Source organism: Drosophila sulfurigaster, chromosome 2L (genome assembly GCF_023558435.1).
Source record: "Drosophila sulfurigaster albostrigata strain 15112-1811.04 chromosome 2L, ASM2355843v2, whole genome shotgun sequence".
Classification (NCBI taxonomy): Eukaryota; Metazoa; Arthropoda; class Insecta; order Diptera; family Drosophilidae; genus Drosophila; species Drosophila sulfurigaster.
Window position 1 is genome coordinate 15,476,554 of NC_084881.1, and position 12,747 is coordinate 15,489,300.

General features: G+C 40.4%; 4 protein-coding genes and 1 long non-coding RNA gene across 5 annotated transcripts; 1 reads left to right on the top strand and 4 right to left on the bottom strand.

Moving 5' to 3' along the window:
- Positions 1 to 350: 350 nt before the first annotated feature.
- Positions 351 to 1,364, bottom strand: LOC133841767 (eukaryotic translation initiation factor 4E-binding protein-like). The gene is made up of 2 exons (XM_062274484.1): positions 1,034 to 1,364; positions 351 to 830 (listed from the first exon to the last, which is right to left on the bottom strand). The coding sequence occupies exons 1-2, from the start codon at positions 1,185 to 1,187 to the stop codon at positions 622 to 624; spliced, it is 363 nt and encodes a 120-aa protein (XP_062130468.1). The 5' UTR covers positions 1,188 to 1,364; the 3' UTR covers positions 351 to 621.
- A 1,174-nt stretch (positions 1,365 to 2,538) lies between these two features.
- LOC133841759 (eukaryotic translation initiation factor 4E-binding protein) lies at positions 2,539 to 3,592 on the bottom strand. The gene is made up of 2 exons (XM_062274471.1): positions 3,269 to 3,592; positions 2,539 to 3,058 (listed from the first exon to the last, which is right to left on the bottom strand). Exons 1-2 carry the CDS (start codon positions 3,420 to 3,422, stop codon positions 2,850 to 2,852), a joined length of 363 nt encoding a protein of 120 aa, XP_062130455.1. The 5' UTR covers positions 3,423 to 3,592; the 3' UTR covers positions 2,539 to 2,849.
- A 3,516-nt stretch (positions 3,593 to 7,108) lies between these two features.
- Positions 7,109 to 7,879, bottom strand: LOC133841294 (uncharacterized). The gene is made up of 2 exons (XR_009894283.1): positions 7,465 to 7,879; positions 7,109 to 7,376 (listed from the first exon to the last, which is right to left on the bottom strand). It is a non-coding gene; the product is annotated as an uncharacterized LOC133841294 (long non-coding RNA).
- Positions 7,880 to 8,642: 763 nt separating this feature from the next.
- On the top strand, positions 8,643 to 11,276 carry LOC133841273 (ATP-dependent DNA helicase PIF1). Its single transcript, XM_062273647.1, has 2 exons — positions 8,643 to 9,700; positions 9,772 to 11,276. Exons 1-2 carry the CDS (start codon positions 8,735 to 8,737, stop codon positions 10,798 to 10,800), a joined length of 1,995 nt encoding a protein of 664 aa, XP_062129631.1. The 5' UTR covers positions 8,643 to 8,734; the 3' UTR covers positions 10,801 to 11,276.
- A 127-nt stretch (positions 11,277 to 11,403) lies between these two features.
- Positions 11,404 to 12,498, bottom strand: LOC133841284 (NADH dehydrogenase [ubiquinone] 1 beta subcomplex subunit 10). The gene is made up of 4 exons (XM_062273657.1): positions 12,361 to 12,498; positions 12,169 to 12,269; positions 11,702 to 11,977; positions 11,404 to 11,636 (listed from the first exon to the last, which is right to left on the bottom strand). Exons 2-4 carry the CDS (start codon positions 12,248 to 12,250, stop codon positions 11,509 to 11,511), a joined length of 486 nt encoding a protein of 161 aa, XP_062129641.1. The 5' UTR covers positions 12,251 to 12,269; positions 12,361 to 12,498; the 3' UTR covers positions 11,404 to 11,508.
- Positions 12,499 to 12,747: the final 249 nt, after the last annotated feature.

Below are 12,747 nucleotides of genomic sequence, written 5' to 3' on the forward strand. Positions count from 1 at the left end.
AATCTGTATAAGTGTTCTTATATTTATGTATATAAATATGAGTGTATTTAGAATGTGGGTTATGAGCCAAGCCACTGCCACGCGCATATTTGCAAAGTTTCCCCCCTCCCCCCACTAGTTGTTGTTTTTGTTATTATTTTGTGCTTAATAATAGGCGCTAAAGCAGACATGTGCCGGCCGGTAATTCCAGGCAGTTCAACAAACCCCAAAAATACACAAATGGAGCACATTACCAAGGTGATTTGAAAGCTTTTTGTTTATTTTTTTCACTTTTTTTTTTGGTGATAACTCGATTCGTTAGAAAGTATCTCGAGCTGATAAAGAAAAATAATCAAAGCAAAGTTGATCGGTTCCGATAATTATCAATATTATTTACTGTTTATTGTCAGTGTTGTTTAAGTGCTAAATTTACGGTATAAAATACAATTGATGAGAGCATGATACAATCAATATGACTGAAGACGGATTAAATCAGTATTCGCCTCTACATACGAAATTAAAAAAACTTAACGACTATGTGATGAACTATACATATATACGGCTAAGATCAGTCTACAACTAAAGTAGTATATGAGATTTGGCAGTAGCTGCTTGGAATTTGGAAGCTTTTCGCTGACACGCCTACAGTTCCAACTGGAACTGTTCCTGTTCCTCGATCTTCAGCGATTGCGTCTTCTTTTCCAATTCCGTGGGCACGGGAACACACTTCCTGAAGGGAGAGCGGGGTGTGCCACGCAGCAGGCAGCTGGGGATATTGTTGGGTGGCGTTTGACTCATCGGAGAACCCCGCAGATTCTTCATGAAGGTGCGTTCATAGATTAATTTGGTGCCTGCACAACAGAAAGAAACAAGTGACGAAAATAAACTATTAGTCAAAGAGCCGAATGGAATTCTTGCATCAGACGCAGTCGCAGTCCAGGTGATAAGACAACTGCGCAAGCAGGTGAGTCACATAACAATGCTCGGCTAGACAGTCAGTTATCACACATTTTGTGACTGATTCACATTGTGCCAAAATACTTCGGCTACTTACCGCCAGGTGTCGTTGAGTATAGAGTGCCACCGGGAGTCGATGAGTAGACCTCGGGCATTTGAATGGGGTCCGTTACAACAATCTTCTTGGTCTTGGCCATGGCCATGGGCAGCACGTGATTGAGGGCTTGACGAGCAGTAGGTGATGCAGACATCTTTGTTTTATTTTTTGAGTTTTATAACTTTTTACTTTGTAAAATTATTGCACTTGTAAGACGCAATCGAACGACTTTTGTTTTGGTTGCGCGAGTTAAATTGCGTTGTTGGCTTATCAGCTGTTTCTGGCGTTTATTCACCACGTTCTCGGTTCGCTGGGCGAGTCCAATATGATAGTCAACGACAATGAGCAGCTCTATTTATACTGCGCGCTCTTCCTCTTGCTGACGTTCGAAGCGTAAACAAAACAAAAGGGGCACTCACACATACATATACAAGCACACGTGTGTCACGATGGCGTAACTGCAATGCGCTCTCACCGTTGGACTCTCTCTCTCTCTCTTTCGCTCGCGCTCTTACTGAGCCGATTGATTGGTGCGCCTGTACTATCAATAAGCTCAATTTACAAAGGGACAATAATAAGTACGTATTTATGGATGTGTTTATCAATGTAAACAACATCTGGATCGCGACTAGAATATATATTATTAGCTTAATCCCTTCCTATCTAAGGTTACAAGTTCTCTACTACTTGAACTTTTAAATGTTTTTCCGTGTTTGTCGTATTTTCTAATACATATTTCCCGTGCATCACAAATGCGATTAATTTGTTTAGTCTGCATTACTTACTGATTACCCAAGCCCTTAATAAGAGAATGTTGTAAAACATTATTATTTCGTCTAGTCGAATTGTTTGTTCTTGAACATTTCTAAAGAAAGATAGGAAAGTTTTGCCAATATAATGAGAGAAAGGCAAGGCAATCTATTCTTGCGCATTTAATCTCACGACCCTGAGAGATAAACCGCATAATTGGTTAAGTTTTCTCTGCGATTGATTTGATAAACGGTCATATATTTTAATGTCATTTAACAGAATGTCCCTGAAAGATAATTTCTTAAGTTTTCGTCAATTTCTTTGATAATCGGTCATTTACTTTAATGTCTGCATATGGACCTGATCCTGTTCTTTTAATAATATTTAAAACTTCTTAAATTGAGTATTTCAGACTACGTTGTTTTTATCTGCATTTAATCTTACAAATTATGGAGTAGAATATTCCATAAACCAGTTTATTGAAAAGGGGAAAGACGTTGAAATTGAAAAGAATAGAATGCAAATTGCGCAGTTTTTTGAAAACGCATTTTATTTTCTCTACTCTCTCCCTCTCTATTAACAGAACCGGCCGGTATTTCCAGAAGTTCAACAAACCCCCAAAAATATGCTTTCATATAGATTTGAGCCAAGGTAAAGTGGCAATCATTTAAGCAGTTTCTTTTGATAACTTATTAGAGAACGTCTCAAGGTTCATTAGCTGATAATATATACAAATAATATAATCAAAACGTGTATTTAATTTAAGTAGTATTGTTTATTTGAGTTTTTCTTAAGAACTATAATAGTATAATATAAAATACAAAGAACACATCCAGTCAATATGACTAAAAACTAAAACAATCGCCTCTATCGACGGGAAGAACTACAAACTTAATAGTTAAATGAGTAATTTAGTGATAAATTGGTAAAATGTGAGGGATTGAGAATTATCACTAATAATACAACTAGGTTGATGGTGTCTGATAAATAACGTGATGTTGCAGTATGGCAAATGAGTTTTGGCAGTTTGCTGCTTGGAATTGGGAAATGCTTTTCGCTATCTCGGTTACAGTTCAAGCTGGAACTGTTCCTGTTCCTCAATCTTTAGCGATTGCGTCTTCTTCACCAATTCCGTGGGCATAGGAACACACTTCCTGAAGGGTGTTCGTGGTGTGCCACGCAGCAGGCAGCTGGGGATATTGTTGGGTGGCGTTTGGCTCAAGGGTGAACCACGCAGATTCTTCATGAAAGTGCGCTCATAGATAAGTTTAGTGCCTGCAAGCGAAAGAAATGAAAAACAACTATTAGTCAATGTCATTGAGGGTTGCATCAGTCGCAATTGCAGTCGCAATCACAGTCCAGGTGATAAGCGAGCACATGGCAGCGTGACTCACATGTGATCGCTCTCGCCTAGACTTGACTGTTATCAGTAGGAAATTTTGCGACTGATTCACAATGTGTGAGAGGCGTGTTTCGTGAACTTACCGCCAGGTGTCGTGGAGTAGAGAGTGCCACCGGGAGTCGATGAGTAGACTTCGGGCATTTGAATGGGGTCCGTAATAACAATCTTCTTGGTCTTGGTCATGGCCATGGGCAGCACATGATTGAGGGCTTGACGAGCAGTAGGTGATGCAGACATTTTGGTTTATGAAAATTGTTTGCTTTACTTTTGTAAAAATATTGCACTTGTAAATCGAACGATTTTTGTTTGGATTGCGCGAGTTAAATTGCGTTGTTGGCTTATCAGCTGTTTTGTTTTTTTGTGTTGTTCACCACGTTCTCGGTTTCGCTTAGCGAGTCCAATTGACACCCAACGGCAATGAGCAGCTCTATTTATACTGAGCGCTCTTCCTCTTTTCTCTCACTCAGTTTGGGCAAGCAAAACAACAACACACACATACACCTGCACGTACGAATGCTCTCTCCGAAGTGTGCTCTCTCTCTTTCTCTGTATTTAGTTGGGGTAGCGGTCGGCTGATGTTTTTGTTTTTTTGCTTGTTTTGTTTTTCTACTGAATTTTTGCGTAGTACAAAACGACAACTGTGCTTGTTCTTCACCACATACTTTGCTGTTATTGTTGTTGTGTTTGTTGCAGCCCCCAGACCGTTCGAGTCATTTGATGTCGTTGTGGGGGAAATGAGACGATATCAGCCTTGAGCGGCGGTAGCGGGAGCGGGTTTTTGTTGACCGGTTCTAATACTGTGTTTACCTTTATCGCTGTTGTATTTATTGGTAAACAAGAGTTATTTAGAAATACTTGGGAGACAAACAACAAGATCCATAAAATGTGTCTATCGATCGATAATGCCTGTTATCGATGGCTGCCCCCTGCTGCAGCAGAACATTGGATGGATGACTCAATAAAAATTTTGCATGCTCGCAAAAATTATGCGGCAAACGAATAAACGATTTATTAGCATAAAGACACGTTGCCCGCTCGCCGGCTAATTGCTGCTGACGTATGGAGTGAGCATATCAATTAAATTGTTCGGCACGAGTCTCCACATGGATCACAACGTGCGGGGGCGCTATTGACGACACTTGGGGCGTTCTCTACAAAGCCGCGGCGAGTGTAGAGAAGAGACGCATGTAAAATGTTTGCGATTTACGTGGGAATTCGAAATTCGACGTAGTTTGCAGCTTTTGGCCATTGGCCATAGTGTTTTAATTGCTGATCTTGTTGATCTTGATGGGATCTTTGCTGTAATAGCGCCACGTGTGAGACCCCCTTAAAGATCTATAGCTAGCTTTGTCGATGTCGATGTGGGACAATAGATGTCACACGTAACGCCCACGAACTCAGATGCTGACGCTAAGAATATCTATGGAACAAGGACAAAACTAATGCCACGTGCTTTAATTTATTATAAACATCGGACAGATCTGTGGCATCGACACTTTTTGCATGGCCTTGATTTCATTGGATGCGTGATGATCCCGTGGACAGCTAATTAAGTGCAAAGAACTATATAAGAACTAAAGTTTCCCCTCCATAAAGAAAATATTGGCATGCAGTCGTGTTTGCTATGAATTATTTGACAGCAACAATTCGTGGAAGCTTTTGTTTTCTTAGCTGTTTTTCTATAAGAGCAGTATTTTTCATCATTTTTATAATTTCTTATGAATGTTACTAATATTTCTAAAAATAAAACAGAAAAAGTACTCGAGGAATCCATTATAAGTTGATTTTAAATGCAAACAAAATTAATCAGAAAATTAAAGCCATTTTTTGGTTTAAGTATTACATTTCAAATATTTCAGTATCTCTCAAAGTTGATTGATAAGATTCCGTTTGAATATCGTAATGCTGTGAATCACAATATGAAAATGAATTTTCATGCCTATTTTTAAATTGTAAACAATCAATTGTCACGTTACTGGATAAGATTAATAAAAAACAAGTAATACGATTTCATAAGCTAGTATTTACACTCAAATCACTATTTACTATTATTATATATTTATAATAAAGTATATAAAGATTTTAAACGCATTACATTTTGAATCAAGTACACCGTTTCCTCCTCATTATTATTATATTTATAATAAAGTATACCATATATAGCTTCCTTTTCATAATTTATAGATGTAAAAGTTTAAACATATTACATTCGAATCAATATTTATAATAAATACATCGTTTCCTCTTCATTATTATTATATTTATAATAAAGTATACATATATCGCTTTCTTTTCATAAATTATAGATGTAAGATTTTAAACACATTACATTCGAATCAATATTTATATTAAGTACATCGTTTCCTCTTCATAAATTTAAGATTTATTGATACCAATTGGATATAATAATCATTGCATTTACACCTCTGCAATTAACCTAATTCTCTGGTAAATTGAGTACGGGGAATATCCATATCTCTAAATGTGCGTATGCTTAAGTGCTGACCCCGAAAAATCAGGTGATAAACAAGCCCAAAGACAGCCAGAGCATGAGCATAGTTGTTTTGCCGTGTCATCTAGCACGTAGCCCAGAGCATAAAACAGCCCTACGTGCGATGCGGGTGCAGGTTGCCTATGCGGTAATTTTCCCTCTCTCGCGCACACTCTCTCGCACTCTTTCTCTGTTGTTCTATTTCCTTATGCGACTTATCAACCCCTCTCTACAGATTGAGAGTAAACCAGTTTGGATTTAATTTCGCTTTTTTGTTTGTACTTGCGCAGTGGCTGTAAAAAAATAAAAGGGAAATGCGTCTTGGGAAATACTTGTTGTACGATTCTAAAAATGGGGACACAGGTAACGTCGTCTGCAGCGTCCCTCAAACAATAAACACGCGCACCCCACCCCCTGTCCCTTAAGATGCCAGACACTCGAATCGAAATGTGTTTTTCGTGAATTCGGCATGGCTGATGAAATTGCACATTTCAGTTGCGGCAGCTCTAAAAAGTACTATCTATCCGTCTCTATATACATGTGTATATTTAAATGTCTGTCTATCTGTTTTTATAATATTAGCATCTTTAATTTTAGTCGTTTCTATTCAATGCGTTGATAGTTTGTTATGAATGAAGCGCAGAGCGCTCTCAGCTCTCAGGCAAAAACCAGAATAAAACAAGCTAATCAACAAGTTGTCACTGAGTAACGATCTATGAAATACCCTAGAATCGTCGTGATTCCCAATCTATTTGTTTTGATTTTGAATAATGTATTTGTTTTTGCTATATTGATACGTTTATCATTTTTCCCAGCATTTGTGGCACTTATCAATTCAGACGAATTCCGTCTAATCATTCCATTCACATTTGTCATATTTGTAAATTTTGCCAGACTGATAATTTGTTTATAAACAATGCAGCCAGAATACTATATGTCTATATCTATTATACTATATCTTTATAATGATGCGACAGTTTATTTTTAACAAAAATTCAAGATTTTATATGCTATTTTCTTTGCTATATTTAAATACAAATTTTAACTGAATCATTTGATTGTTTTTTTTTTGTGTTAAATTAAAAAAAACAAATAAAAATGTTAAAAAAAAAACGAAAACCAAATCTTTCTGGGAAGAGATTATGTTTATACCGGTTTATTATTCCAAGCAAATAATCTTAATTTGATGTTGCGACTTTCTTATCAATGGTAGACTATTTTATAATTACAGGGTATTATAAGCAACACATTTTGTTGAACTTCTTCGTCGACGCGTCGATGACCCACATACATACTCAAGTGAATCTGTATTGGAACCCCCCCAAAAAAAACATATATTTATTTGTTTGTATGTGATTTAAGATGACGCCGGCCCCGAAAGCCGCCGCAATAATGCCATAGCCAAAAGGCACAAAAGGAAAAAATAAGCGAATCAGTTGACTTTGTTTATTGAAAATATGAAAAACAACCAACGTGATGCAGAAATAAACAAAATAGAATATATCTAACGTAAACAAAAGTCGCAATTTCATAGGCCTTCATAAATCAGCAGCTCGTCGTAATCGCAGATGCAGATCTCAACCTTGGACTTGGAAAGTATTTGCAACCTTTCAAAAGTCTCGATCCTGGCGCCCTTTTTATGTCATCCAGACTGCATGTCGCAAACGCAAGTCATTCCCCCAATCTACATAATGACTAGACTAAAATAAAAGTAAAGACATCCGCGAAAGTTCAATAGTCAAAACTGATAAGGGAAGTGCACAATTTTTCTTTTTCTTTTATATACACCACAAATGGATGCGATTGTTTTGATAAAAAAAAATGAGAAAAAGTTAAGCATATCTGTTCGCTTTCAGTTTCGTTTTTCAATGTTTGCATTGCGACACATCAATAATGCATGGGGGAGTATGATGCAAAGAAAGCTACAAACAAACAAATAAACTGAAACAGAATCTATGGAAATTTCTTGAATCGAACTTGAAACCTTCGTGACGAACAATGAACTTCCCACTTTCAGCCACACGAGAAATGCGGGAGTGAGAGGTTCATGAACTTGGTCTGTTTTTTTGATGGCAATAATACAATCGATGACGACGATATCTTGAACAAACAAATAGTTCCACCAGCCCCCCGTTATTGCTCAAGCTTATCCTAAATTAATCTTGATGATCGTCAAATTCCAGGAAAAAAATGGCAAAACAAATGTTGTTATCATCAGATACTAATGGATTTAATTGGAGAGTAAAGTACACTCATGTAATATGTGGTTTCCCCTCATACGTGTTTGACAACTTTACATAAGTTCTACTTAACAAGGTTCCTGGTGTGTTACCTTTACAATTCTTGTGAAGCAAAGTTCTTCTCGTATCTCACATTACTCTAATTGTTTGGTGATAAGAATAACTGCAAACTTTAAGCAAACAAAAGCGTATCAGAATTTGTTTAAACTGTCAGTGCCAATGTACGCAAGTTTTAATTATTAATAACACATAGACAATTCAATAGAAGTGGTTTAAAGTCGAACGTGAACTGTGAAACAAAAATGAGTGGCTCGGCAACGTGAGCTCAATTCAAATAATCAATGCCCGCGGTAAGCTAGCGCCATCTGTCGTCAGGTAACACTATTCACATGCCTTTCCCTGCTTCTCAACTTTTCAACCGCAAATAAAAGTGTTTCGATTATTGTTTAATAATTATTAATAGCAAATAAACCTATGAAGTAAACAATACAATTCTTTTACAGTGCAATGTTATGTGAATGCTAAAGAAACTTGAATTCAATGTGAATTACTTGCGCCAGCGTGAGATAATTTTAAACGAACCAAGCGCGCGTAAGTCTGACGCCATCTACCGACATACAAAACTATTAACTATTGCTGCTGCTGCCTATCGAAAATGTTGATAGACGTTTAGTGTGACCGGGGCGTGTATTGTTTATCGATCGAGCGGCAGTCATTCTAGTTTTTTTTGGCGGGAGTGTGTGCACACACTCAGACTACGCGAGTCCAGGGATTGAAAGTTTTTAAAAAAAATTAATTATTTATAAATTAAAAAGGAAATGGATCTTAACGATGCTGTGCTAACGTGCGCAGTTAACATACAATGGACCAATGGCGTGGGGATTACGGGACGCAAGCTGGCCTACAAAACGGCCACGCTACGTTTGGTGCGCAACGAGTTGCGTGAAATGTTTGTGGAAGTGACGCCCGAAAAATTGAAACCCCTCAAATTCAAGTTAAAGGACATTATGGTGCACAAGAAGTTCATGTCCGAGGGCAAGGCAACCTTCAACTTCAAAGCGGAGCAATGTTCGCTCTATTTGTCCAATGCACCGCCAGGACCTTTGATGTATTTCCTGCGTACGCTTTTTATCAAAATGAATGGCAACGAAGGCAACGCTTCACAGGATGAGGCTGCGATGCAAAAGAAGTTGCGTGAACATCTGCTGTCGGGCAAACCCAGCAGCTTTGAGGAGATCTCACCCGTGACGACGGCGGAAATGGTTTTGGCGCGCAAAAAAGCGGGTTTAATACAGCGTAGCACAACAACAACACCATCGCCGCAAGCAGCCAAAAAGCGTCGCTTCGAGGAGCTCAAAGGTGGCGATGTTAATCCGCCCGCTGCCAAAAAACTGTATCAGGAATCTCCACTGGCTGCCGCTCCCGCTGCGGACTCGGAGGATGCACTGCGTCTGAGCGCCGAGCAAATGGAAGTGCTGCGCGCTTGCACCGCTGGCAAAAATGTTTTCTTCACCGGCTCCGCAGGCACGGGCAAAAGTTTTTTGCTGCGCAAAATAATCTCAGCACTGCCACCCGATGGCACCGTGGCCACCGCCTCCACGGGCGTGGCAGCCTGCCTGATTGGTGGCACCACGCTGCACGCCTTTGCGGGCATTGGAGGCGGCGATGCTACCATGAAGCGTTGCCTGGAACTCGCCTCGCGCCCAGCGAGCGGTCAAACGTGGCGCAAGTGCAAACGCTTGATCATCGATGAGATCTCCATGGTGGACGGCCAGTTCTTTGAGGTAAGTCGGGCAGTTCATTTGGTTTAAAGTTGTGTGATCTGATGTCTCATTCCTTCTTTAATTACTTACAGAAAATCGAGGCTGTGGCGCGCCACATACGACGCAATGATCGTCCCTTTGGTGGCATACAATTGATACTCTGCGGCGACTTTCTGCAGCTGCCGCCGGTCGTTAGGGGCAGCGAGTCGGGTGCACAACGTTTCTGCTTTCAGTCGAGCGCCTGGGAGAGCTGCATACAGTGTGTCTTTGAGCTGAAGCAGGTGCATCGTCAATCCGATCCAGAGTTTGTGAAAATACTCAATCATCTGCGCATTGGCCACGTCAACGAGGACATCTCGACACGTTTGGTGTCCACCTCAAAGCAGAAGATTGAGGGCAATGGCATTCTGGCCACACAGCTCTGTTCCCACACTAACGATGCCAACTCGATTAATGAATCCAAACTAGAAAATCTGCAGGGCGACAAAGTTTTGTTTCGTGCTGAAGATTCCGATGGCAGCATGAGCAAAACACTCGATCAGCAAATTCAAGCGCCATCGCAGCTATTTCTCAAGATCAACGCGCAGGTGATGCTGCTCAAGAATATCAACATAACCAATGGGCTGGTCAACGGCGCCCGTGGTGTTGTGGTGCGCATCGAGAAGGGTTTGCCGGTGGTCCGTTTCAAGAACAATCAGGAGTACGCATGCAAGCATGAGAAATGGACCATTAAGACGGCCACCGGCGGCGTCATGACACGTCGCCAGGTGCCTCTGAAACTTGCCTGGGCCTTCTCCATACACAAGAGTCAGGGCTTGACATTGGACTGCGTGGAGATGTCGCTATCGAAAGTATTTGAAGCCGGGCAGGCTTATGTGGCATTGTCGCGTGCCAAGTCGCTGCAATCAGTGCGCATTCTGGACTTTGACGCCAAGCAGGTGTGGGCCAATCCTCAGGTGTTGCAATTCTACAAGAACTTCCGGCGACGTCTTATTGACACCAACATGATTCCGTTGGGACCGAGGAACAAGGAGAAGAAACCAGGCGACGGCTCAGCAACAAGTGCGCTGGCCAAGCTCAAGAAAAGTCTCATGAACAAACCGCTCGTCTCTATAAGCTAGTTACCAATTTTAGCCTGAACCTTAGACAATTATTTCGATGTAAGGACTGCTAATAATTTAGATGTAAGGCCAGCTAACAATACTAGCCACTAGACTACCAACTTGTTAAGTTAGAACTGCTGACAATACTATCCACTTGTTCAGTAAGGACTGCTAACAAAGCTAGCCTGATATGAACTTTATATATTTCGATGTAATGACGACAAACTTTTTGTGTAAGGACAGCTTACAAATCAAGGCACTACTTAAGGAATGCTTGCAGACTTCAAAAGACTTCTGAGGCTGCCTTTTGGCTCTCCACTTGAAGATTGCCTTGAGATGTCTCTCCTCTATAACAACTGAACACAAGGCTCTTTATTTGGAGTTGTTCCTCTCTGAAGGTTTCTTCTAAAGGCTGTCAGGGTTCTCCAATAGAAATCTTTTCTCATGGAGCTGCCTTGAACCAGCTCTTGACTTTAACGACTGATAACAAGGCTTTGCATTTTGAGGCTTCAAAACGACGCCTCAAAGTTCAGACCCTTGTCGACCTTACAATTATTCTATTTAAGATTTAAGAATGTAACTAAACTAATAATGTATTAAAAAAAGCGCCAGCTGACGCAATTTACTAGGCGACACGCACATCCTTTAATGTTTCTATAGCTTGTGTGTAGATATATTTTGTAAATCCTTCAATAGTGAATAATTTGAATTGTAGCAGAGCTGGGATTAATGAGCAGCATGTTCATCCTCCTTCTTGCCGCTGCCCACTGGGCCATGGCGACGCTCCCAGATCAAACGATGCTTCTGCTTCATGTACGCGGTCTTGGCATTGGCATAACCACCGAGATCTCCATCTGAAATGAGAGGATGAGCATTAGAGCGATGGGAATGGAGGGATTGAGCGGATTTGCGGTCTTACACTTAATGAACCAGTTCTCGGCAGCCTTCTCGTAGATCTCCAGCAGTGGCCTGCACTTGGCCATGTGATCGGGTGCCTCGTACAACATACAATCCTCGAAGCGTTGTCTCAATATGTTGACAACTTCGTTGTCCACCATGCGATCCCGACGGAATTGCTGATCGGCCTCAAAGCGGCAGACGGCATCGTCCGTGTAGCACTGATCAATGGTGGGCACGCGGCGGAAGCGCTGATGATACCAATTGTATTTCTGTTGATTCGGTTCGACAATTGTCTCTGTAAACAAAAAACACAAACAACCGCTTTAGCCCATTTGAGGTTATGTCATTATGTAATTGCAAATTGGTTTTTAACTGCAAAGCCACCGACAACAATTGCAATTACAGGCTGGTATTAGCTGTTGGCAACGCAGCAGTATTGAGCCATCGTGAATTTGGTTGCGCCATCAAAGTGCATTCGCTGCTTACCACGGAACCAAGTGACAGGACCATCGATTGCATTTTGCACAGATTGTGCGAAGCTCGCCATTGGACTGCGTGGTTCCGGCATCTTTTAGCTTGACTGCGTACTGTAAACGAACACAAGCCAGTAGCTGAATTATAAGAATTACTGCTTTTGTCTATTTTAAATGCAATTTTAAATTAAAATTTGTATTTTACCCGAATTCAACCAGCAGCTAAAAACAACAAACAGCTGATGGCTGTGAAAAGAGATGGAATATATAGTGTGTAAAGAGCAGAAACGTTTAGTATGTCAAATAGGTGGCAACTCATTGTGCTCCGTTTTGCGTGCAGCCAACTTAACGGGAGAGAATTATTGCGCACAACATCGATTTTAATTATCGATTTGAGCAACACCGATATCGACAGTTACGCTAATCGAAGACAGCATAGCTACATGATGCAGCAACATGCAGGTAGCGAGGGTCAGCGCCAAAGTTGCTTCAATTTATGTAATTTACTGCACATTACATTTTTGTAAATACAAAATGAGTATTTAGTTAAATTAGAAATTAAATCTTACTTATTGCAATAATTTTGTTCATA

Bases quoted from the DNA above. Each gene is read 5' to 3' on its own strand.
- LOC133841273 (XM_062273647.1), top strand. From the start codon at position 8,735: ATGGATCTTAACGATGCTGTGCTAACGTGCGCAGTTAACATACAATGG. The intron at 9,701-9,771 runs GTAAGTCGGGCA...AATTACTTACAG, and splicing joins TGGACGGCCAGTTCTTTGAG to AAAATCGAGGCTGTGGCGCG.
- LOC133841284 (XM_062273657.1), bottom strand. From the start codon at position 12,250: ATGCCGGAACCACGCAGTCCAATGGCGAGCTTCGCACAATCTGTGCAA. The intron at 11,978-12,168 runs GTAAGCAGCGAA...TTTTGTTTACAG, and splicing joins TCCTGTCACTTGGTTCCGTG to AGACAATTGTCGAACCGAAT. The intron at 11,637-11,701 runs GTAAGACCGCAA...CTCTCATTTCAG, and splicing joins CGAGAACTGGTTCATTAAGT to ATGGAGATCTCGGTGGTTAT.
- LOC133841767 (XM_062274484.1), bottom strand. From the start codon at position 1,187: ATGTCTGCATCACCTACTGCTCGTCAAGCCCTCAATCACGTGCTGCCC. The intron at 831-1,033 runs GTAAGTAGCCGA...TCTGTTGTGCAG, and splicing joins ATACTCAACGACACCTGGCG to GCACCAAATTAATCTATGAA.
- LOC133841759 (XM_062274471.1), bottom strand. From the start codon at position 3,422: ATGTCTGCATCACCTACTGCTCGTCAAGCCCTCAATCATGTGCTGCCC. The intron at 3,059-3,268 runs GTAAGTTCACGA...TTTCGCTTGCAG, and splicing joins CTACTCCACGACACCTGGCG to GCACTAAACTTATCTATGAG.